This window comes from Panthera uncia, chromosome E1, assembly GCF_023721935.1.
Source record: "Panthera uncia isolate 11264 chromosome E1, Puncia_PCG_1.0, whole genome shotgun sequence".
NCBI classification, from domain to species: Eukaryota; Metazoa; Chordata; class Mammalia; order Carnivora; family Felidae; genus Panthera; species Panthera uncia.
This window is the reverse complement of record NC_064814.1, coordinates 40804384-40829476: the sequence shown is the minus strand read 5'-3', so window position 1 is coordinate 40829476 and position 25093 is coordinate 40804384. Positions and strand designations below refer to the sequence as shown.

Genomic DNA, 25093 nt, shown 5'->3' with positions numbered 1-25093 from the left:
TTTTTAACATTTATTTATTTTTGAGACAGAGAGAGACAGAGCATGAACGGGGGAGGGTCAGAGAGAGGGAGACACAGAATCCAAAACAGGCTCCAGGCTCTGAGCTGTCAGCACAGAGCCCGACGCGGGGCTCGAACTCACGGACCGCGAGATCATGACCTGAGCCGAAGTCGGCCGCTTAACCGACTGAGCCACCCAGGCGCCCCAGCAATATATTTTTTAAGAGTCCTTGACTTCCAGATACACTTACTGAGATATTTACGAATGATGTGATGTCCCATATTTGCTTTGAAATGATAGCAGAGGCTGGGAGAATAGAGTTCAAACAAGATTGGCCATGGGGTGATACTTGTTGAAGTGGGGCTGAATCTGGGCGAGGGGCCCATGGGGATTTATTACACCATCCCTTCTACGTGCATATGCTTAACATTCCCCCTAAAACAAATTTAGGATAAATAACGAAACCAAGATATATCGAGGGCTTGAAATAAAAAAGCTTAAACAAGTGGGTAGTGGGCAGTGCTGCTGGCCTGGGAGGGCGGGCCTGAAGGAGCCATTCTCCGTGCACTCATAGGATGACTATATTTGTACCTGGCTTTGGGAGGGGCATCTTCCCAGAGCTTCTGTGGGTCATTTGGGGCAGCTAGCTTTGACTCAGCTCCTCTCTTGTCTTTTTGGCTTTGTGGGTGGGTGGGTGGGGGAGGCAAGAAAAGAAGAGGAGGAGGGAGGGTGGTGTTGGTGGGGAGATCGGGTCTGTCTGGCTGGCTGCCTTCCCCACCACATACACACATCCTTCTCGACCGGCAGCTGTGACATTCACTCCTACCGTCTGGGCCTCGGTTCCCCCTCCATCAAATGAGGGGTTGGCAGAGGGGACTCCAAGATCGCTCTTTGTCCTGAGATGCTCTACCTCATGATGGTTATTTTCTTTTGCAGTCTAGTGACACAGGATGACCCCAAGTGTCACAGCCTCAGCAAACACCGGAATGAGCCCCCCCAGTCCCTCACGGGGACAGTAAAGGTCAGTGAGTCATACGGGTGTGGGAAGCCCCCTTCCTCCCTCGCGTAGGCAGATGCAGGAGGAGCAGCCTGGTGGAGGCTAGGGCCTGGGCAGTGCGTGGGGACCCCCAGGGGCACGGGTGGGGGTGAGGAAGGGCCTTGGGAGAGCGGGAGTAGTGGCCCCTGTGATGCTATGGCCCCCAGATGATTGGCCTGTGCGGGCTGACAGGCACGGATGAGAGGAGGCCATTCATGGAGCCAGGGGTAGGACACCCCAACATAAAGCAAGCTCAGCAGCTGAGCCTCAGTCCCAGCGCCCAGCCTCTAGCCCACAGATTCCATCTTTCCTAAGAGCTTTGGACCTCAGCATTCCAGAGAGGTGGGCAGAGAAATGGGTGAGAGGTAGGAGAGAAGATGGTTTCCATAGTCTTAAATGCCTGCACGGGAGGCAGTTGTCCATTCTTCCTTGTGCTGAGATTTCTGTTCTCTGCAGTATTGGCTGTGACCGTAGTCTCCCTTACAGCTAACCTTAATCCCTCCTGTTGCAGTTCCTCTGAGGGAGCGTTTGGCAGGGTCCTGGGTGAGGAGAGAAGCCTGGCCAGTGGCCCAGGCACCTGGAGCTCTTAGCAGGCACTGGCCCAGGTGGCCAAGCTGCTGGGAAAGGAGGAGGGACACAGACCGACATCCTGACCTGTGTCCCCAATCATGGTTCCCCGCTCCAAGCCAGAGTAGGGCTCAGGGGAGACCTGTGGGGTCCTGGAGTGAAGGCGTTTGTAAATCCTTGGTGTTTTCCCCCCCTTAGACAGTTCCAGAATCCCTGGGGAAGCTGGATATGCCCCCGTCGGCCTGCCCACGGCACGTGAGGATCAAAAACTGGGGCAGTGGGATGACTTTCCAAGACACACTTCACCACAAGGCCAAAGGGGTGAGAGGTCTGGGGCTCAGGGAGAACGACCCTTGTCCCAAGCTTGTGAAGCCGTTAGGGCCCTTATTAGCTCAAATGGACATCCTCCTGGGCAAACCAGACAGTCATCTGCTTGGGCACAGGGTGCTGGGAACAGAAACCAGTGTTCTTCACAAATAACAGAAGAAGTAAATGATGCCCACTCCCTGTTAATCCCCCTAATGGGTAATGGGTAATCTGAAGGTGAGATCAATGATTACAGAAAGAAACTCAATCTTTCTTAGACAATGCAGTATTGGGGACCTTTCTTTCTTTTTTCTTTCTCTCTCTCTCTTTTTTTTTTAATCAGAGAGAATTTTCTAATAGAACTGTCCAAAACTGAACTGAACTACATCAGGAGATAGTGAGATCCCTGTCACTGGAAGGATTCAAGTGCTATTTGATAGGGAGATTGGAGAGGGGTTCAAGCATCTAGTGAATAGTTGGGAGTAAGTGCCTTTAAGGCTTCTTCTGCTAAGTGTCTTATTCTAACTATAGAATGCATTCTGGGAGTGCCTGGGTGGCTCAGTTGGTTAAGCGTCGGACTTTGGCTCAGGTCATGATCTCATGGTTCGTGAGTTTGAGCCCCGCATCGGGCTCTTCTGACATCATAGAGCCTGCTTCTGATCCTCTGTCCCTTTCTCTCTCTGCCCCTCCCCAGATCACATGCTTGCTCTCTCTCAAAAATAAGCATTATTTTTTTTAATTAAAAAAAACATTTTTTTAATCTTTATTTATTTTGAGAGAGAGAGAGAGCGCGAGCGAGAAGAGTGCAAGCGGGAGAGGAACAGATAGAGAGGAAGACACAGAATCCAAAGCAAGCTCCAGGCACCGAGCCATCAGCACAGAGTCCGATGCAGGGCTTGAACTCATGAACCGTGAGATCATGACTTGAGCCAAAGCCGGATGCTTAACTGACTGAGCCACCAGGTGCCCCCAAAATAAACATTATTAAAAAAAAAAAAAAAAAAGAACACACTCTGATTGTAAAGTGGAAAAGAATTGAAAATTCCAAGACCATGAAAACAGAATGATTTTCCATACCTGCCAGAAATTACCACAGTTAACATTTAGGTGTACTTCTTTCCAGTATTTTTTCTGTGCCATCCTCTGACTTTAGGATTTATATCCTCTCCTTGCAATTCATTTTGGCTGAATACTAATAGTGTGTACCCAGGAACCGTATCAGCCTCTTTAAATGAGAAGGTAGTTGACATGTCCCAGGGATCGAGCTGTTGACTTTGCCAAGTCTGAGTCTGGCTGGGGAGCAGAGCCAGAGACTGAGCCCAAGGTGGTGGGAATAACCCCAGCTCACACCCACTTGGGTGAGCCAGTAGAGGAAAGGAGATGTGAGTGGGGAGAAAGCTTGGTGGACCCCAAGGAGGAGGTGCCACAGAGGTGGAGAGGGGCAACAAGGAGCTGGAGCAGCTGGAGTGGAAGGAAACGGCCAGGAGAGATGGCCCTGAAGAAGAACTTGTGTCAACACCTTCCCAAGGGGCCAAGCAGCCCCCTTACCACCTGCTTCTCTCTTTCCAGGATCTTGCTTGCAGGTCTAAGTCTTGTCTGGGAGCCATCATGAACCCCAAAAGTTTGACCAGAGGACCCAGGGACAAGCCTACCCCCCCAGACGAGCTTCTACCTCAAGCTATCGAATTTGTCAACCAGTATTACAGCTCCTTCAAAGAGTAAGTCTCACTTGGGCAGGGTTGCTGCCTCCCCCTTCCCCTGAGCTCCTCCGTCTCTAATCATTTCCCTCTGACCCCAGGCCCTTTTCCTTCCCAGATTCACAGTGAGCCTGGGGCTAAAGGATAGTTCTCCAAGGGGAAAGACCCCAGAGTAGGTTCTCATAATCATAAGAAAAAGACACATAGTTGGGGCGTCTGCGTGGCTCCGTCGGTTGAGCGTCCGACTTCGTCTCAGGTCATGATCTTGCGGTTCATGGGTTTGAGCCCCGCATCGGGCTCTGCGCTGACAGCTCAGAACCTGGAGCCTGCTTCGGATTCTGTGTTTCCCTCTCTCTTTGCCCCTCCCCTGCTGGCACTCTGTCTCTCTGTCTCTCAAAAATAAATAAACGTAAAAAAAAAGAAAGAAAAAGACACATAGCAGTAGTGGTTGAAAGCATAGGTGTAGGAAAGTGACGGAGTGTACCGTTTGGATTTGAATCCTGGCTGCACCAGTAGCCAACCAGTCCTGTACCCTTGGGAAATCTGTTTACCCTCTCTGTGAGTCAACTTCCTCATCGGTAAAAGTGTGGTGAGATTAGAACCTGGCTCAGAAGATTGTTGCGAGCCTTTAAGTTTGTGCCAAGTTCCCTTTCATTATGAAGTGTCTCGGATAGAAAGGACTTTCGAGACCACCTGGTCCAGCCTACCTCTAGCGGGTGTGAACAGGGAAGCCCAGTCCCAGCTGGAGTCCATGCCATTTGACCTGGAGAGAGCTAGTCATGCTCTTCGCACTGAACTCTGTATTCCTGGGTCTCATGAAATATACGATTATCAACTTAGGCCCACTTACAACTTTAAAATGAAATACACAAAGGGGTGGTAAGACAAGAATGACTGAGGGAAGGCACTTGCTGTTTTATGGGCTGGGAGGGGAGTGTGGCTTTTATGGTATACGTCACGCGGCACTTTGCTGCATGAAGTGAGTCCTAGAAGTGCGCCTGGGACCCCCATGGTGGAAAGAGTGGTTCCCGGTGATGCCGTGTCCCCTCTACTATGACCCTACAGTGTCTGAGCTGGAGGGGGCCTTGAGTTTATGCAAAGGGCCCTTACTTTCCGGGGTCTCTGATCCTCAACCCTGGCTGTGCATCGAGTCACCTGAGGACTTTGCAAAGTCCTGATGCCAGGGTACACTGGGCCAAGGGCATCGGGATCTCAGGAAGTGCAGAGGAGGAAGACATCTGTGTTCTTTAGAAGCTCCTCCGGCTATTCTAATAACTGGATTGAGAAATCTGTTGGGGGTTGCCTGCTGTGTGTGCCGTGCAACCACACCTCTGTAGAAGTGCTTTGTGACCAGGAGGTTCAAGATCCTTGGGCTGTCAGCTCTGTCAATGACTAATGAGCCTTTCAGAGTCTGGGAATTCTCCTGATGGGCCTCATCGGGCCATGGTCTCAACACTAACATTTACTGAGCACTAAGTATGTTCTGGGCCTTGCATAAGTGCCTTCTAAGTAATGCTCACCACAACTCTATGAAATAAGTATCATTATTACCCTCCCCATTCTACAGACAAGGAAACTGAAGCCCCTGGGTGAAATAATTTGCTTGAAGTCAGATGTTCGGGGGTCCCGCAGCTGGGGTTTGAACCCAGGCAGCTTGGCATCAGAGCCTCTGCTTTTAACCTATGTTGTAGCCTCCAGCTCTTGGACCTTGAAGGTCCCAACTTCTGTGCAGCCAGAGGCACAGACAGCTGGCGAGTTAGGTCTTGCTTGTGAATGAAGGAGTATAGTTAGAAATGGTAACTTGCTGAACGTTCTGTTCAAATCCGTTGGCTTATGCCAAAAGCTAGACTCTTTTTTCGGGACGAATAGGCATCATAGCATCTGGAGTGCCTCAGAAATGGGACTGTATGAAAACGGTGATAGAATATGAAACTTGAAGGGGATCAGACAAAAATGTGAAAAAATCATCCTTTCTTACATAGTCCCATAGTAACACCACGCAGGGTGCTCCAGGCATGGGTGTCCTGGAGATGGCTACTGTTTCCGTGCTTGGATGTATCTACGAGTCTCACCAGATGCTTTGCTGGGGAGGGAGGGCTTCCAGTGTGGCGGCCTTAACCTCACCCAGCAGGTCCTTAATGCCAGGAGTATCCTTGAAGATAAGGAGCCCCAAATGTTTTGCCTTTGAGCTTTTTTTCTTTAATCAAGCAAGAGTTGTCAAGACACTCTTCATCCACAGAAAGGCCATTTTGTTCTGAGTTGTCCACTGTCCTTAATCAGCAGTTCATTCCTTAAATAGCTTTGTTTGGTGCCATTTCAAATAGTCTTTGGTGTTGATTGGAAATCTCAAGGTTGCTGTGTGTATGTGTGTGTGTATGTGTTTCAAAGCCTTTCTGACTGAATCCCTCCCTGGGGGATATTTTTGCAGCCTGGGAGGGGAGGGAAGGAACAGTTTGGAAATCTCTCCTGGAATTGCTGGCTGAACAGTGTGGGGGTTGAGAAACGACACACTGTAAGGAGCCTGTGCTGTTGGACCGGGCTGCGGAGGGCTCCTCCCTGAGTAGGCCCTGGGGCCCTGCAGGCTGAGTCCTGAGAGCCCAGCGCGGTCCAGGGAAGCGTGGGCAGGCCCTCAGCGCTTTGCACTTGCAATTCCCCCCTAGGGTGGAGGGTGGAAGGTTAAGGGCCTGGGCTTGGCATCAGGGCAACCTGCTTCTGAGTCCTGACTTTGCTGTTTATCACACTTACATTTCTGGGCTGCTACTTAACGCACTAGAGCCTTCCTACCCCACACTACAAAACGGACACAAAAATGCCTCCCTCAGAGACTCGGTGAGACCCCAGCTGTGAGTGGCTTCGCCCAGTGCCCTGCTCATAATGAGTACTCGGCACACGGGAGCTGCCGTCGCACGGGCTGCTCCTCTCCTGGTCACAGGATGGTGGCCAAGAGGCAGGGTGTGGCTGTGGCTTGGTGAGTACTTCCCCGGGTGTTGCAGGCATCTGAGAAGGATTTTGCACTTCTGGGTGATACTTGCCAAGTTGAGGTGAATGTAATTGGAGAAAAAGCGCCTGGAAACAACTAGGGTGCCCACAGAATCAGGACCAGCCATGTAACTGGCAGGACCCAGGGGAGAAATGAAAACGTGGGCTCCCTGTTCACACTGACTGAGAATTTCGAGACCGTGACAGCAGAGCATTAAGCCAAGCGGGGGGCCCTTCCAAGCTGGGGGCCGGTGTCACACACTTGTGAAACTGGCCCTGAGGGAACAGCCTCTGTGAGGGCCATCTTGCCCTCCTGGTGTCCTAGCTCAGTTCCTGCTTCTGTGGCTGGAATTAGTCTCCATCTAAGGCCATCTCATTGTTGATCTTCCTGATGTCTTCCTGTCCCCCAGAGCAAAAATAGAGGAACATCTGGCCAGGGTGGAAGCAGTAACAAAGGAGATAGAAACAACAGGAACCTATCAGCTGACGGGAGATGAGCTCATCTTCGCCACCAAGCAGGCTTGGCGCAATGCCCCCCGCTGCATCGGGAGGATCCAGTGGTCCAACCTACAGGTGGGCGTCCTTAGACCTGAGTGGGAGAGGACCTGGGTGGCGGGCAGGCCCCCAGCAGGTGGCTCTGAACAGCCAGGTGGAGCTGTGCCCGAGACTCCCCACTCTGGTTTTCTCTTCACATTTGTGACCGTGAGATGGGGACTCGTAGGGCTCCCCCCTCGAAGTCTAGAATGTGGTTTCAACACAGGATTTCTAGCTGGCCTTTTCTCACACAGACATAAAACCAACGACCTTGTTCTTATTACTGTTGAGGCCCTGGTGCCACAACAGAGGTTGTCAACCTCGACTGTTTGAATCCTTGGCTCCTAGAAAACATTTTCTTTATCCTAGCCTCATAGGCATCTTTACGTGGGGGGGACCATTTATTGCTGGATAATATAGGAAGTGCTTGGGCAGAGAAATTGATGAGAAATACCAGTGAAACCAACGCTGGCTGAAATAAAATGTGCTGAGAGCCCTGTGAAAAATGGGCTGATGTTGGGGCACCTGGTGGGTCAGTTGGTTAAGCGTCCGACTCTTGATTTCAGCTCAGGATCTCAGGGTTCATGGGATCAAGCCCCATGTCGGGCTCTGTGCTGACAATGCAGAACCTGCTTGGGATTCTCTCTTTCTCCCTTTCTCTCTGGCCCTCCCCCACTCATTGCTCTCTATCTCTATCTCAAAATTAAATAAAACTTAATGAAATGTGCTGATGTTATCAAGGCACTAGGCTAGGGCTGTGATAGGGTTTTGATGGCGTCTTCCAAGAAGGGTTGCCTGGGCCCCTCAGGTTGGGGCAGCCCTGAGATGGGAGGTGTCAATGCAGAGAGGAGAACGTTCTCCTCCGCTTGGGGTTTGGGTGGTGGGGGTTTTGGACCATTCCCCCCTTCCCTCATTAACTTAGCTTCTGATCAACCCCGAGGCCTCTGTCCTCACAGTCTTTGATGGTGTGGGCTGGGTGGGCTGTGTGCAGGTCTTTGATGCCCGGAGCTGTTCCACTGCCCAGGAAATGTTCGAGCACATCTGCAGACACGTGCGTTATGCTACCAACAATGGCAACATCAGGTGGGTGCACCTTTCCCAGGGGTATGGCTAGGGCCCACCCTACCCCCCCACCCCGAGTCTGAGCCAAAGGACACAGATGGGTTTAGGGCAGGTATCTCTGGCTCCAGGAGAAACCAGGGAGATAGAGAAAGGAGAAAGACTCAGGCTTCTTTGTCGAGCCCCAGTAGTGAGAGTAGCCTCCATGAGTTTAGCCCCCCTCACCAGCCCATGACCTTGGTTTCCTTCCGACTTGAAACCATTTGGAAGGGATGGGGGGATCTTTAAGCAGCCACTTCTTCACTGCTTGGTCAGGCTTTCCACTTTTTAGAAGGGATGAGAGGTTGGCTTTGCAGCTCAAGGCTCTAGTGTGTCGTTTTTCTTAGAGCCAGGAGAATCACTCTTCATCAGTAGCCCCTCCTGCCCTTACCTTCTCCTGTTCAACCTTCTCCAACCAAAGAGGTCAAGGCCACAAGGACTGGATGGCTCATTTGGCCATTCATTCATTTTTCTGTTCAGCAAACACTCAGCGCCCACGTAATGGGGACCCAACCCACGACTAGACATGGCAGTGGGGTGGGGGCAATGCAGAGGTGACTAAGACCTAGGACACTGCTCCAGCCCACTGTCCCTGGTACTAGACAAACATCCAACTAACTAGACTGCAAGAGAAATGTGGTGCAGCCAGGGAGGAGGCTGGGAGAGCTAACCCTGCCTGAGGGATGGGGAATGCTCCCCGGAGGCGTGGTCCCTGTATTGGTCTTGAAGGAAGGGGCAGAGGTGGGAGGAGAACAAGAGAGAGGGTATGTCAGGAAGGGGGGCGGGTTGCACAGAGGCAGCGAGAGGAGTTTGGTTCGACCAGGTCAGGTGCAGAGCCCTGGGGAGTGGGAAGACAGGAGGCAGGGGTGGGCACTGTGGAGGCTGGCCGGGAGCCCCTACCAAAGCCGAGGGGTAAATGACGCTGTCTTTGTCTTGGGAAGGTCGGCCATCACCGTGTTCCCCCAGCGGAGTGATGGGAAGCATGACTTCCGGATCTGGAACGCTCAGCTCATCCGGTATGCTGGCTACCAGATGCCTGATGGCACCATCCTGGGGGACCCTGCCAGCGTGGAGTTCACCCAGGTATGGGATCCAGCCTTGGTGGCCGACAGAGTGGAGCCAGAGGGGCCGAGGGGTCTGGGTGTGTAGACTCACCGGGCCTGTCTTGCCCCCAGCTGTGCATCGACCTGGGCTGGAAGCCCAAGTACGGCCGCTTTGATGTGGTGCCTCTGGTCCTGCAGGCTGATGGCGGAGACCCTGAGCTCTTTGAAATCCCACCTGACCTCGTGCTCGAGGTGCCCATGGAACATCCCAAGTAAGCAGGGTGTATGTTATGGGTGCTGAGGGTGTATGCTAACATGTATGCTCCATTCTTTTCCTTAGGGAGATCCCAATCCTCAGGCCCCCCTCCCACTCCCCTAAAGCCCAGCCAGCAGCAGCTGGTGTCCAGAAAGGCTGGCTTTCAAGTCATGCCTCGTCAACGCTTGTGAAGCAATCATGGACTTGGGTCTTGGGCCTCAGATTTATGAGGATATGTTGATAATGAGGGAGAAGCAGAGGCTTAGATGGATGGGGCCCTAAGAACTTGGGAAGCAGTGACCTTGGGAGAAGGACCCCCAAAAGGCTCTAATATCCTCACACTGAGCAGCCCAGGCCTCTTGCTTCCTGCCAACTCTCTTAGCTGGCCCTCATCTAATGTGGTGAAAGTATAGGGCTATGGTGACTTCTGGAGCAGTCCCGGCTCTGGGCAGCTCTCATAATCACAAAAATACCTCCATATATTTGGGACTATGTGGCCGGCATTGAGCTATATACTCTTCTTTTTGTCTCTTGAATATACTGAAGTCAATCTCACCTCAGGGCCTTTGCATTTGCTGTTCCCTCTGCCTGACATGCCTTTTCCTCAGAAAGTTAAAGGATTCATTTCTTCTTGACAATGAGATATTTCCAGAATGTCACCCCCTCTGAGAAGCCTATCCTGAACACTCTATCAAGAGCAGATGCCCTCACCCTCCATCTACCACATCACCTTCCTTTTGTTTTTCTGTTTATTTGTCTGTTTACTTGTGTATCATCTAGAGTCTAGACTGTAGTCTGTTAGCTCTTTGAGAATGGGGATCTTGCCTTTCTTGTTCAGCCGTAGATCCCTAACACCTGGAAGGGTGCCTGGTACATGGTAGGTGTTCAATTATAAATATTTCTGAAATAAATGAATTTCCAAATGAGTGATAATGTTATCTTCACAGTAATCCCATGAATGGGATGCTGTTGTCTTTATTTTACTGGTGGGGTTACTGAGGCTCGGAGAGGCTAAATAACACCCCAAGGTCACACAGCTGGTAAGCAGTAAGGCAGAACCTGAACCTGGGCTTTCTGACACTGGAGTCCTTAACTGCTATGTTATGTTGGGCTCTCAGTGTTTAGCATGGTGCCTGTCACACACGTGTTGCTTCAATATATGTTTGCATGAACGGATGAGTAAATGAATGCTTAATTAATGACTCATACCTACTGTGCCCAGTTCACCTCTCCAGGTTGCATAAACTCAGAGAACAACACTCGGAAAGGAGTTTTCTTAGTTGAGTCTTTCTCTGAAGGCTTTTTTGTGTGCTGGTGGGGGTGGTGGTGAGGATGGGCAGAAGCACAGGCCTCAGTTCTCACTGGCTCTGCCTCCCTGCCAGGTATGAGTGGTTCCGTGAACTGGAGCTAAAGTGGTATGCCCTGCCTGCCGTGGCCAACATGCTGCTCGAGGTGGGTGGCCTGGAGTTCCCAGGGTGCCCCTTCAATGGCTGGTACATGGGCACGGAGATCGGGGTCCGGGACTTCTGTGACGTTCAGCGCTACAACATCCTGGAGGTAATGAGGCCCGTCCGGCGGGGCCAACCGTGGACGTGGGCTTGTGCAGGAGGAGTCCCGGGCACCAGCTCACCCTATCGCTCTGCCTCCACAGGAAGTGGGCAGAAGGATGGGCCTGGAAACGCACAAGCTGGCCTCACTCTGGAAGGACCGGGCTGTCATTGAGATCAACGTCGCTGTGCTGCACAGTTTCCAGGTATGTCGTGTTTTGTGGGTCTGGAGACTTTCTGATTAGGTCGTCTCCGGTCATCTTATACTTGGCTCTCCCCTTGACAGCATTGTCCATTTCCTCACACCTCAAACAAGTAGCGAGCACCCAGTCTGTGCCAGGCGCTGTGGTAGGTGCTGGGGGTGCACAGACCTATAAGCCTTCCTACTCGCTCTCGCGCTTCTTGTGTAAACTGAATGCTCCCAGCAACAGGCAGCTCCTTACCTTTCAAGACCTGGCAGTCGTTGTCAATTTCAGGGCTTGAGCACTGAATCCTGTTCCCTGTCAGTTGCTCAAGGACTTTCCTCCTGAAAACTCTGACCCCCTTCTTCTGTATCATTGGTGTCTTCCTGTCTGCTGGATCATTTTCAGCAATGACCAACAGGCTATAATGGTTCCCGTCTCAGAGAAATAACTGACCAGCTAGCCAAATAAGTCCCCCAGCTACCACCTTGTTTTCTTGCTTTCCTCTGTAGCCAAACCACTGTAAGGTCTCACTATACCTCCTCATCCTCTAGCCACTGCAAGTGAGGCTTGCATCCTCTGCCACTCTTCTGGTCCCTCTGGAATTCTTGCTGTTTTCCAAACTTCACCAAGATGGTTCCTACCTCAGGGCCTTTGCACTCGCTTTCCCCTCTGCTTAGAATACTCCTCCCACAAATCATCCCATGACTGGGTCCTTCCCTTCATCCAGGTGTCTATTCACTTCCTTGGAGTAGCCCTTCCTGACCATGCCGTGTAGATGGCACCCTTCCCACACCTCCATCTTGTCCCTCTCTCTTCTTCCTTTACCTCTGTCTTTATTTTTCTTCAGAATTCTTATTAGCTCCTGACGTGACAGAGTACATCTACTTCTTGCCTTTCTGTTGGGGCTGGGCATTGCCTCTCTTGTTCATTGCTCTACCTGTAGAGTCTAGAAGAGTGGCCATGGTAGATACTGAAAAAACTATGAACTTGAGTGAGTAAATGAGAGCCCACGTCCCCATGGGCAGGCGCTGCTCTTGCTTCCCTATACTGAATGAATGTACCCACCCCTTGGGCCCACGCACAGATCAGTTCTCATGTGGGACTGAGCCCTCTGGTCTGTCTGCTGCTCTTACTCATATGATCGCTCTCCTTCCTTTTGGGAAGGAGGCAGGGGATGTGTGAATATTTTACTTTAGAGGCTGAAACCATCTCCACAAAGCTGGCAGATACCCTGGGGCCAGATTGCTAGGAAGATATTCATTCATTCAGCCAAGTACTTTGAGCCTTTTGCATCAGTCAGGCACTGGGCTTGGCCCAGGATGTGAGTGGTGAACAAAATAGACAAAAACCTTTCCTTGTGGAGTGGGAAGGGGAGTTGACATTAAACAAACATCCAGTAAATATTTACAATCACACTGTTTCCCAGGGCTAGTCACCCCATGGGCAGGTCAAGCTTGTGCTTGATTGTTCTGAGGGTTGTGGGTGGGCAGGGGTTCAGAGGCGGAACAGGAAGAGCACCACACCCCCAGGGCTGGCCCAGCTCAGAAGGACCCCGCTGGCCGTGGACCACACATCCTGACTCCTGGGGGCTCTGCGCACCAGGCCTGATACTGCAGGATGCAGATACGTCCCAGAGAATCTGCCGATCCTCAACTGTCTCCCGACCATTGCTGACCACGTCCCCCCCCACTGCTTGAGAGTCTCCAGGACTTCCTTGTCACCCTCCTTCAGGATAAACTTCCTCATCTGTACACCGAGGATAAATAATAGGTCCTCCCTCACTGGGTTATTGTGAGAATTAAATGAAAATGCATGCAAAACATTTAGCTGTGCTGCTTGGCCCATAGTGAACACTCAGTAAGTATTTGTTTTATTGTTGCTGTTATTTATTATTATCATCGTTGTCAGCTTCTCAGCTCAAAAGTGGCCTGGCACCCAGGAGCTGCTTGTACATGTGTAAGATTTTAGAAGGCGTGTTGCGTCCTCCATCCGGAGGCTCCTTCCTCTTGTGCTTCTGGCCTTGACTCAGGCAGTGTCCTCCTCCAGGAATGCCCATCCATCGCCTAACTTGTGCCTATCTCTCAAGACTTGCCTACTCTTAGATGCAGTCTCTGGAGTCCCCTATTTCTCCTCCAGGCCTCTGTCTGGGCCCCCCCCCCCCTGCCCTCCAGCAGCACCTGTCTTCACCTCCCTTGTACCTTGTATCAGACCACATGAAAATGGCCTCCCCTCCTTAGAGCATAATCTAATGCAGAAAAGGGGCCACGTTTTCACCTCTGTAATGCCAGTGCTTTATGCAGTGCCTGGCATTAATAGATAAAGATAGATAGAAATAATAATAGCAGCTAACATTTATTGCACACATTCTGTGCTTTACTTATGTTAACTTTTTTTTAGAGTTTTTAAATTATTTATTTGTTTATTTATATTTATTTACTTAGAGTGTGAGCAGGGGAGAGGAGCAGAGGGGGAGAGAGAGAGAGGGAGGGAGGGAGAGAATCTTAAGCAGGCTCCACACTCAGCTTGCAGCCCGATGCAGGGCTCGATTGCACAACCCTGGGGTCATGACCTGAGCTGAAATCAAGAGTCAGGCTCAACCAACTGAGCCACCCAAGTGCCCCTACTTGTGTTAACTTATTGCCTCCTTTCAGCAACGTTATAATGTAGAAACTGTTATCAACCCCATTTTACATTTGAGGAAACTGAGGCTTAGTGAGGTTCAGGAACTAATAGCTCAAGGTCACATGGCTAATAAGAGGCCAAAGTTTGAATCATGACATTAAACAAATGTCTCCTGACTGAGTTGCCCCAGACATTGAGGGGTGTGGCTGCCTTTGTTGGATCATTCCAGGAAGGCTCAGACCCCTTGGCTTCTAACTTTGGGATGTTGGACATTGTGCTGACTTGTCTTCCATATGCTGCCGTTTCCCCAACACTTAGTTCTCTTCAGAGATGTCTAGTTCCTTCTTGGCTGAGAGAGCCCCATCCTCAGGGAAGTGACTCCTGGAACTCTCAGTACTAACAGGTGGCAAAAAGACACTATGGTTGGAGGTGTTTGTCCACATCCAGAGGGAGCCATTTGTGGGGAGTTTGGGGAGACTTGTAGGCGTGGCCTGAGAAGCTGACTCTGTCCCTAGAGGGCCAAGGTGGGGGGGCCCACCATGTGACCTCTGGGCCAACTATGACTATGGTGATTTCTGGGGCTCCTTTGGAGGCTCTGAAAGTGCCTTCCATTTGGGTATTTACTTTCAGCAGCGAGGAGGTGGCCAGGAGGAACTGTTGTCACATTTTACTGACCTTGGGAGCCGTGCTGACAGACCATGCTCCTGAGTCCCCCTTCCCTTGCCTCAACCCCGCCTCTTTGCCTCCTCCTACTTCAGAAGCAAAACGTGACCATCATGGACCACCACTCGGCTGCGGAGTCCTTCATGAAGTACATGCAGAACGAGTACCGGTCCCGAGGGGGCTGTCCTGCCGACTGGATTTGGCTGGTGCCCCCGATTTCTGGCAGCATCACTCCCGTGTTCCACCAGGAGATGTTAAACTATGTCCTGTCCCCTTTCTTCTACTACCAGGTGAGGGAGGGCCTTCCTCCCCTCTCTGTCTTGGGAGCTCAGGGGTGGAGAATGTGGGTGTGTGTGTAGGTGTGCATGTGTGTGCGTGCAGGTGCGTGTGTGTACACGTATGCATGCACGTTCACGCTCACTCATGCAGGACACATGGGGCAGGGCCGGGGACACAGGGGCCTATTTGTAATGCTTGTCAGGATGCTGAACAGCAATCGTCCATTTCCTCAGAGAGTGGGACTTAAGGAAAGACCTTTTATTTCACCTTCAGGGGTTCAGTGCTCTGATGGGGCTTAAGCTTGAGGGTGACCGCCATTGCCCCCACCTCAACCAGTCACATCCCATAAGGGTGAAGAGTTTGGCTCGAGGGTCAAACACACCTGTGGGCGACTCTGCCACTTCCTAGCGGCATGGTCGTGGGTGGGTCATTTCACCCATGGGAGCCCTGATGTTCTCGTTGTGTGGATCCCGTGAGCTGGTCTCTGCCCAGCCCAGAATGCACTCCGTAACCATCCCCTATTGAAACCCGTTCACTTTTTGTCATAAAGGGCTTCGGCTAGATTCGGGGAGGAGCCTCCTTACTTTAAGATGCCAGGTAGAGGGACTGACTGCCGGGGACAGCGTGTGCCTGTCGTCATAGTGCCTTATTTCACTCAAAGCTGTCCGGTTTGAACTGTACATCACATGGTCTGCCTAGTGGCACTAAAAACGAAAGAGAAGTGGGGCCTCTTCCTCCTGGGGGGACACTAATGGAGAATAAAATCAACTGGCCACCCGGTATGTGCAAGTTCCAAGCTGGACCCTGGAGCTGCAATTCTGAGGGAGACAGAGCCCCAGCCCTCCCTGCCGGGGCACCCAGGGACCCCCACCTCACAAAGTGCACAAAGGGTCCTCTGGCTCCCTCGCATCCCCAAGCCCCGGCCGAGCCAGGGCCCACCTGCCCTCACAGGTGCCTTCTTTTCTGCAGGTGGAGGCCTGGAAAACCCACATCTGGCAGGATGAGAAGCGGAGACCCCGGAGAAGAAAGATTCCGTTCAAAGTCTTGGTTCAGTAAGTGGGAGCTGCCAGTGCTGGCGTCTCACCTGCAGCCCTTTCTTCTAGCCAGCCTGCCCTTCTAGGCCTTGAAGGGCGGGGAACAAAGAGAAACAATGGTCTTTGTGGAGTTGGGCTCGCAGAGGTCCAGACGCCAGTGGGGACCGCCTGCCACCATCGTCCCAGCCTTCCCTGTCCTCTGTTTTCCCACGGGGCTGAGTCATGGGTTGAGTGGGTGAGGGGAGGAGAAGGGCCGTGAGTCCAGGTCGATACCTGGTAAGAAACATGAGTTCTTTTCCCACAAACTGCCACCCCTTAGACACTGTCCCTCTTCCATTCTCTATGACCCGTGCGTTCCTCTGGAAGGGTGAGTCAGCACAGTGTCTGTCTGTCTGTCTACACAGAGCTGTGCTCTTCGCCTCCATGCTGATGCGCAAGACCATGGCGTCCCGAGTGAGAGCCACAATCCTCTTTGCGACGGAGACAGGAAAGTCAGAAACACTGGCCCGGGACCTAGGGGCCTTGTTCAGCTGTGCCTTCAACCCCAAGGTGAGCAACTCAGCTGGACGCATGCCTCCTTCTCTGCCTGTGTGCAGACAAGTTGGTAAAAGTTAAAACGGTTACTCTGCTCCTGAATGTCCCAGAGCCTTGGGGGTGCTGATGCACATTGTAAATCTGTGATAAGACAGATCGGTGTCCAAGGGCTCCCAAACTTACACAGCAAATAGAATTTTCGTGGTGTTCCAGGGCACACAGTTTGAGAAACACTTTCCTAATGCAAGTGTCAAAATCCACGAGCTGCTGTAGATGAACTTTAGTCACTCAACACCTTCACTACGGGCTGTAGTGCTCAAGGTGAGGGGGCAAAGGACGAATAAGATGCAGACGAATGAAACAGCCCCACAGGGGGACTCCCTCATTCCCTCAGTGTCGGAGTTCATCCTTCATTGGAAGCCTCCTGCGTCAGGTGGGCTGGGCCCCGGCTAGAACAGGGAGGCTGTGACACATTTCACCTGAGATTGGCTGAAGTGTTGGCCGTGGGGCTTGAGCGGGGGGAGGAGGATGGGGAGCGATGTGTGCGTGCAGGTTTATTTGACGGGCATTCGTGAAGCATTCCCCTCCTCTGTGCCGCGCCTGTGCTGGGCGCGGGCGGGGTAGGGGGACAGGTGACGCAGGGAGCTCCCGGGAGGGGGGAAGGGAGGCACACGGCTTCCGGGGACGGCGCGGAAGGCCGCAGCCCGGGAACCGAGGGCTCATGTCCACCCTTGGTGCCGCGCAGATTCTCTGCATGGACCAGTACGGGCTGAGCAACCTGGAGGAAGAGCAGCTACTACTGGTGGTGACCAGCACGTTTGGGAACGGAGACTCCCCCGGCAACGGAGAGGTGGGTGGCCCAGGTCCCGGTGGTCTGGGGGGCGGGGTAGGGTCCGAGAGGGACAGGGAAAGGATCTGGGAGATTCAGCATGTCCTAAGGAGGGCGCTTGGAAGTGAGCGCTTGGATCCCTGTGGGCTGCCCGAGTGCCAGCCATTTGCCTGCCTCCTTTATAACTGTCACCATATGTATGTGACGCCTTTCCTGTGACATGATCTATACTTTTAAGTAAATTGACCCACCTTTTTAAACTCAAAAATTCATGCTAATTTTTTAAAATGTTTATTTACTTATTTTTGAGAGAGAGAGAGAGAGAGAGAACACAGGGGAGGCGCAGAGAGAGAGACAGACGTACGTACAGAATCTGAAGCGGGCTCCAGACTCTGAGCTGTCAGCCTAGAGCCCGATGCGGGGCTCAAACTGGTGAACCGTGAGATCGTGACCTGAGCTGAAATCAGACGCCTAACCTACTGGGCCACCCTGGCACCCCTCAAAAATTCATGTTTAAAGGAAACTTTCTATCACTCCCACGAATGGAAGGCCAACAAAAAGTAAACCCAATGAAAGCCAAACAAAGTTCTTGAACTTTAACTGGGTACTGTTGCCTGACCGTGGCTTGCTTTGTTTTTTAAAATGAGTAATAGGCAAAGATTAGAGGACTTCGGGCTCCCATAGCCCCAAGCGAAGACACTCCCTGGTTTTCATAAAGATAAGAATAGTAACTGAAACAGGAATAATTTTTTTAAATTTACAGAAAAGAGTACTTTCTTACCATGTGATTTGATGCCATTGCTGCTGGGTCACATTCTGCCTAAAATAATCTTCAGTCCCTTGGAAATCAGGGTAATCTTAGAGAGTATGGGACCGGTTGTCATTATTACCAGGTTCCAAAAAGGAAGAGAGGCTCGTGCCCCATGAGGAGACCCTCTGGAGATGCCGTGCTGTAAGGGAGGTCCTCCTCTACCAGAGCTGGATGGGGCTGGGCTGTTCTAGGTCCCCCACCAAGGGTCAAGCCCACATGAGTTGCTAAGACTGAACTTGTCCCTGAGCCCCAGCCAGCTGGCCCCACACTTCCATTTGTGGATCTTGAACCACATGTGGCCAGATATGGCCAGTACTTATACTAATCTCATCCTGAGAAGTCTGTGGTTCTTTCTCTTTCTAGAAACTGAAAAAATCCCTCTTCATGCTGAAAGAGCTTACCAACAAGTTCAGGTAAGGCTTTTCCCCACACCCACTTGTCCAAGCCCTACCTTATGAACCTAGAGTCTGGGTGCCAGGGAGGAAACTGGTTGTGTATAAGGGGGTCTTCTCCAAGATATCCAGGCACAGAGAGATCCTTGTCCTCAGCATATGTCGAGGGTCAAGTCAGGGAAACCAAGTCCCTCTCATAGGTCTGTCTCTCATAGGTCCCTCAAGCGTGGGATTGGTCACAGGAGTTGGTGACAAGGCTTGGGAGCTAGGGAGGACCAGAAGGGGGCGTGCGCTGGCTGGTCCTGTGCCCAGCTGCAGGGGGAGTGTCTGAGGCTGGCCTTACGGGGCCACTAATGCTACGTGATGCTTGCGTGGCTGGGCTCACCCCAGTCTCCACGTGTGTGTCCTCCTCGGGCAGGTATGCCGTGTTCGGCCTCGGCTCCAGTATGTACCCTCAGTTCTGTGCCTTTGCTCATGACATCGACCAGAAGCTGTCCCATCTGGGGGCCTCTCAGCTTGCCCCAACAGGGGAAGGGGACGAGCTCAGTGGACAGGAGGAAGCCTTCCGCAGCTGGGCCGTGCAAACCTTCAAGGTCAGTTCTTAGCTGGAGCTGCCCCCCGGCCCGGACAGGGATGCCACAGCCCACTCATGTCCAGGACACCTCACGCCGGCCATCCTGGATGGCGTGACTCCTGCCTGGTCCTGTAGGCATGGTCCTAGGTGTGGCCTGAAGGCTCAGGTCACTGCTGCTTTCCCTCTACCCCTCAGAACTCCACTTTAAGCATGTGCCCCCAGATGGGGGAAGATGGCTGAGACACACCCCTGCCCTTAGGGAGCTTCGGTTTAAGATCTTTCCCCCTCTAATTATTCAGGTCACCTCTTGACGACTTTGTCTTGTTTCAGTCTCCCAGCCACAGAGAGCCTGGGGACAGGGACCATGTGGTTGAGTCCTCTGGACCTGTGTCAGAATCTCAGTAGGGCTTTGCTGCCTGTGGCCGCACCCCCCCCCACCCCCGATTTTAGAGAACTCCACATTCGAACAGTGTTTCACCCAGCGGTGGCACTTAGAGCACCTGGTTCCCAGGCCCACGCCACCTCTACGTGACCCCACACCAGGAACAGGGGGGTAATCAAATCTCATGGTGTGGGCATGAGGATAATATGAAAACAATAGCAACGACGTGCCAAGCCTGGCTGCCTCTTTGAGTGCACACAGCAGCCCAGTCAGATCCGTGTACTTAGTAATTACTGGAAGCACTTAACTGATCTGTAAGGACCTACAAAATGGTGGCCCCGATGGTGGTGACGATGTCGAAGAGGAGGACCATGATGATGGTCTGCCCCATCTTCTTCCAGGCAGCCTGTGAGACGTTCGATGTACGAGGCAAGCACCGCATTCAGATCCCCAAGCTCTACACCTCCAATGTGACCTGGGACCCGCACCACTACAGGCTCGTGCGGGACTCACAGCCTCTGGACCTCAACAAAGGTACCTGCTGGGCTTGTGGCCCTTCCTGCTGGGATGGCGGTCCCTGACGCCGGAGTCTGTGCTCGAGGAGACCACTAGGACCCTCTGAACGGAGGCAGCTGGCCTAGGAATTCCAGGCCTCTCCCTCTTGTTGCAGCCGAGAGCCTGCTGGGGTGCAGGACTGGAGAGCTTGCTTCATCTCTGAGGAAGCCTATTCCAGGAGGAAGCCCTGGGAGGGTGACAGAAAGGGGAGTCAGCGCCAACTGAGGGCCTCCTGTGTGCCAGGCACTGTGCTGGGCTTCTCACCCACGCCACTCTAAGTGACCCTGACACTCATCTTGTAAGAAGGGCATAAAGACCAGGGCTCCTGGCTGGCTCAGTTGGTAGGGCATCTGATGCTTGATCTCTGGGTTGTGAGTTCGAGCCCCATGTTAGGTGTGGAGGTGACTTAAAAAACAAAATACGACGGGCACAAAGACACTGAAGTTTGGGGAGGTGAAGCAAGTTGCTAGCATGTGGCCAGGCTGGGATTTGAGCCCCAGCCATCCAGTTCTGACAGAAGCCAATTATTGTATTATAAACCACATCTTGTAGAAGTAGTCCCAAGGCTGCCGTCCGTGAACTCTTGATGGTGCCTTCTTGACACTGTGCCTCCGTGATTTCTCTTTTCTTGTACCATGAGTACAGTAGCCCTGTAGGTTCCTGCATGTTTAGGACACCCCTGGCTTCAGCTATGCTCTCCTGCAGATACCAGGCTATGGGGATGGCCTAGAAATCCCCACCTTTGGGCACCTCATGCACTTCCCAGCGCTTAACAGCACAGCTACCCTCTGTCAAACCAAGGGTCTTTATTTGTGATTCAGAAACAACAGGGAAAAAGAAAGGACAGAAAACCCCCCTGCCATCACAGCGGGACACCCCAAGGGTAGTGTCCAGGGATAACTGACTCAAATACATGGAGGCTGCCCCCACCAACACTTAAGAGACACTTTGCCATTTTTTCCTCTCTGTCCCCCACAGCTCTCGGCAGTATGCACGCCAAGAACGTGTTCACCATGAGGCTCAAATCACAGCGGAATCTCCAGAGTGCGAAATCCAGGTAAGGGAGACTGCAGGCCTGCTTGAGTGATGACCCACAAATTTAATTTAATGAAGGGAAGACCAGAGCAAGTCAGTCTTTGAAAGGAGAGAAGTGTCCACTGGTAATAGCAACGATGACTTTGTCGGGACCAGCTTGACCGGTAACGCCTGTGACCTCCATCGCCTCTCGGTCTGGTCTCCATTAACCATGGGCCAGTTTCCCAGCTTGACAACTAGGCACCTGCTCTACCAACCTGTCCTTTGTCACTAAAGCCTTTCACCAAAGGTGCAGGGCAAGAGAAACTCAAACCATTTGGCTCTTTCTTAAGAACTTTCAGGAAAACTTTTGGCAGGGAAGGACATTTCCCTGCCAGGAGAAACGAGTATTCTGGATTCCCTGTAGGTTGTCTGTGCTGTCCTCCCTCCCCCTCCCCATTCATTAGGAAAACCAGGCTTTGTTCCGATAAGAACCAGATTTGTGCTGGGGACAAGAAGGATTTTTTTCCTAATGCTGACTATCTCCCAAGGGGATGCATTCTTTAGGCGGAGGGTGTGGTCAAGCCTGTGCGGCTCAGGACTGTCATGTGGGGAGGGTGCAGCCCACCCTCTCCCCACAGAGAAGCCCCAGGCCCTCCTGAGCACCCCAGCCTCAGGGGCTGTGGGTGACCCATGCTCATGGAACTGGGCAGGAAAATGAAAGAAGGGCACATTTCCTAGGGAAGCTGGCCCGGCCATCAGGACCTCTGGAGGAAATCCTGGTGGCGTCACCAGAGGCTTCTCTTTCCCTTTTCCAGCCGCACCACCCTCCTGGTGGAGCTCTCCTGTGAGGACAGCCACCGGCTGAGCTACCTGCCTGGAGAGCACCTCGGGGTTTTCCCAGGCAACCAGCTGGCTCTGGTAAAAGGCATCTTGGAGCGAGTGGTGGACGGCCCTGCACCCCACCAACCGGTGCACCTGGAGACCCTCAGCGAGAGCGGTGAGCACTTGCACGGTGGCCCCAGCATCCCCCCAGCAACCTCCCCGACTCTGCTGGTGGGCTGGTCCCACGCCCGCGCTGTGGGCAGTTAGCCCTGTCCTCCCTGCTGAGTGGGTGGGCCGCCCAAGCCCTTACTCGTGCAGCTTTGCCAATGGAAGGGACGCTTCTTTGGGACTATCTGTCCAACCCCAGAGACTGGGGAGTCTTTTTCCCTTCGTTCTTTTGCTCACCCAGCCACTTTTTTTGTTCATTGATGGGCTCATTTATTTTTCCATTGAGATTTCAACCGGTCACATCCATATACCAGGCAGGCCCTGGGCTACAAAAATGAATGAGGCTCAATGTCTGCATTCAGAAAGCTCACTACCGAGTACAGGAGGCAGATAGGCAAGAATATTCATCACCGTCATCATCCTCATCCTCATCCTCATCCTCATCATAACAGTAGCAGCTGGCATTTGTTGGGTAATTACTAGATGCCAGCATTTTACATGCCCTGTCTCTTCAGTCCCCACAGTAGACATGTGTCTGCAGTTTGCCTGATGACGTAATGGAGAAATGTGGGAACAGTGTAAAAATGCTGCGCTTTGAAGGTTCAAGTCCCTGATCCATCACTTCCTAGCTATGTGACCTTGAGCATAGCAGTTAACCTCTCGAGGCTTTATTTCTTGTCTCTAAAATGAAGACAAAGGAGCTGCCCTTGTAAGGTTGTAGTAAGACCAGATGATTAGGTGCAAATGCCCCCTTCACCACAGTTCCTGGCACCGAATAAATGCAGAAGCAGAGGGATGTCCATTCCCTACAGGCTGTGAACATCTGTCCAGAGCTCAGAGAAGGAGTTTAATGTGCCCTGAGAGTGTCCCTGGACCCCAAAGTTCATAACCTCCTTGCATGTTCATGGCATTCTGACTTCACACTGCTTACCCATCGAAGGCCTCACTTATCCCCACCGTACCCGGATGATGGGCAGCAGCAGACTGTGGGTGGCAGGGAGAGTGAGTCTCCTCCTGGTCATCCTCACCTGGGAGAGGACGCTGTCCTAGGGAGGGTCGGGAGCACCCCCTTCCCCTGCTAGGGTGAGGCCCAGTCTGTGTGGTCAGCACAGCACGGGGTGGGGGACAGGTACTAGGAGAGATAAACTAATGAAATCAACACTTGCAAGCCTCCTAGCCCATAGGAATGGCCCTCTGGCCTGAGTGACAATCAGACCTCCAAAGAACGTGTGCCCCTAAAGAGAGTGGCTACAATAGGAAAAGGAGGGGCAGAGAAGCAAAGTGTGGCATTGTCCCCCACTGTCCAGGAGAATGTCTTGTGATGCAGGAAGACAGATGTGTAGTTCTTCAGGCCTTGGGTCTAGATGAAATAACATAGTACGAATATTTTTACCTAATATTTATTGAACATGTATGTGCCCAACACCATACTATTACACGTACAGTATACCATTCAATGGTCATACAAATCCAGCGAGACAGGTTTTGTTATTGCATTCGTTTTATAGAGACAGAACCCAAGGTTGTGTTCAGTCACCTCGCTAGTAAGTGGGGAGCCAGAGTTTGAACCCATGTGTACTGACTCCAGGGTCCACACTATGACGGCCCTGCATACTGCCTCTTGGGACTCCTTGGGACTTGCCACTTTACTTTGATTTGCTGCTCACCCAGTACCTCTTGGTATAGCCCCAGGGGACTGAAGTCATGGGCTTTTCTGTAAATGCATAACTGGCCTCAGGGGTGTACATCAGTCTTTGGTGAATTTAGTTACTGTGAGTCTGTAGTTCACCTATGGTTGTTTTGCTAAAGTGAAGATCTGAACCAGAGAGGGACTGAACTCTGGTGCATAGTTAAGTTTTCAGGATTGTGCTAACTTGGGTACCCTTTAGAGAGCTGTTGATCAGCCTCCCATGGCAGCCCTAACTCTGAGCACCACTTTCTTGCATGTGAATTGGGCACGTGAGCACTTTCGCTGTTCCTGAAGGCAGAAATTCAGTGTCTTCTCTCCCTGCAGCTGGAGGGTGGAGGGTGTTTTCCCCAGAGGCCTCATCACCCTTCAGGAAACCTAAACGGGGCCTTTTTGCCATCCTGACTCCTACTTTCCCTATCCAGGAAGCTACTGGGTCAGAGACAAGCGGCTGCCCCCGTGCTCGCTCAGCCAGGCCCTCACCTACTTCCTGGATATCACCACCCCCCCAACCCAGCTGCTGCTCCGCAAATTGGCACAGCTGGCCACAGAAGAGGCAGAGAGGCAGAGGCTGGAGATCCTGTGCCAGGTGAAGGTTGGGGCTGGTGGGTGAAGGAAGGGCAGGGCGGATGAGGGGAGCCAGAACCCAGAGCTAGTGTTTAACCTCCAAGGGGAAATCCTACCTAGCTTCCCAGAGTGAGACTTGTCAAAAGCTGGTGTGAAGTATGTATCCCCTCCATCCCATCACTAGGACACAGTTGCTTTGAGTGATCTTAATTTTTCTTAGTGTCTGCAGGACACCACCTAAGATAAGATAAGATAAGATAAGATAAGATAAGATAAGATAAGATAAGATAAGAGGCTAGAAAAGGGGAGCCATTATTGTCTTAGCTTTGTATATTCCCAAAACCTGGAATAAGTCTGAAACTTAGGAAGTGCTGGAGGACGGATGGTGAGGATGAATGGATAAATAGACACAGTAACGGGTAGTTGAGTTAATAAATTAATGAGAGGATGCATTAACTCACTGACAACTTTCTAGGCCCATGCCTTTGCAAAGGCACCGGATGGCATTATTACCATCATGTTTATCGCTAATTATCTTGATTCCCAGCACCTCCACTGCACTGTACTAACGTGGCACATGTTCTTGCATTTAAGTCTCTCGATATCCCCATGAAATAGATGATGCCATCCTCGTTTCACAAAGGTTAAGTGATTGGGACAAGATCCCACAGCTGGTAAGGGCGTCCAGTCAAGATTTGAACCCAGGTGTGTATGATTCCAGAGCTCTGTCCACAATTAGATTACAATAAAAATTTGACTCCTGCCCACCAGGAGCCGACGGTGGAGTTCTAAGCACACAAATCAGGTTAATGCTACTCACTGACCTGAGTTCTTCCAGGAAGGAACGATTTTCTCTCCAGCTTGGTAGTCTCAGCACCCTGGACAGCGCCTGGCACTTGGAAATGTTTG

General features: G+C 51.9%; 1 protein-coding gene across 1 annotated transcript in view; it reads left to right on the top strand.

The window, feature by feature from the left end:
* Window positions 1-877: 877 nt before the first annotated feature.
* The window catches only part of NOS2 (nitric oxide synthase 2), a 29701-nt gene continuing 5485 nt past the window's right edge, over window positions 878-25093 (top strand). The window contains exons 1-19 of the mRNA XM_049637865.1: window positions 878-1021; window positions 1802-1924; window positions 3479-3627; window positions 6996-7158; window positions 8111-8202; window positions 9159-9300; window positions 9393-9532; window positions 10899-11073; window positions 11168-11269; window positions 14629-14823; window positions 15782-15864; window positions 16251-16395; window positions 17126-17230; window positions 18384-18433; window positions 18831-19005; window positions 19770-19902; window positions 20902-20980; window positions 21756-21937; window positions 24043-24206. Coding sequence (XP_049493822.1) covers window positions 902-1021; window positions 1802-1924; window positions 3479-3627; window positions 6996-7158; window positions 8111-8202; window positions 9159-9300; window positions 9393-9532; window positions 10899-11073; window positions 11168-11269; window positions 14629-14823; window positions 15782-15864; window positions 16251-16395; window positions 17126-17230; window positions 18384-18433; window positions 18831-19005; window positions 19770-19902; window positions 20902-20980; window positions 21756-21937; window positions 24043-24206 — 2517 coding nt within the window. The 5' untranslated portion in view covers window positions 878-901. The remainder of the gene's footprint in view (window positions 1022-1801; window positions 1925-3478; window positions 3628-6995; window positions 7159-8110; window positions 8203-9158; window positions 9301-9392; window positions 9533-10898; window positions 11074-11167; window positions 11270-14628; window positions 14824-15781; window positions 15865-16250; window positions 16396-17125; window positions 17231-18383; window positions 18434-18830; window positions 19006-19769; window positions 19903-20901; window positions 20981-21755; window positions 21938-24042; window positions 24207-25093) is intronic.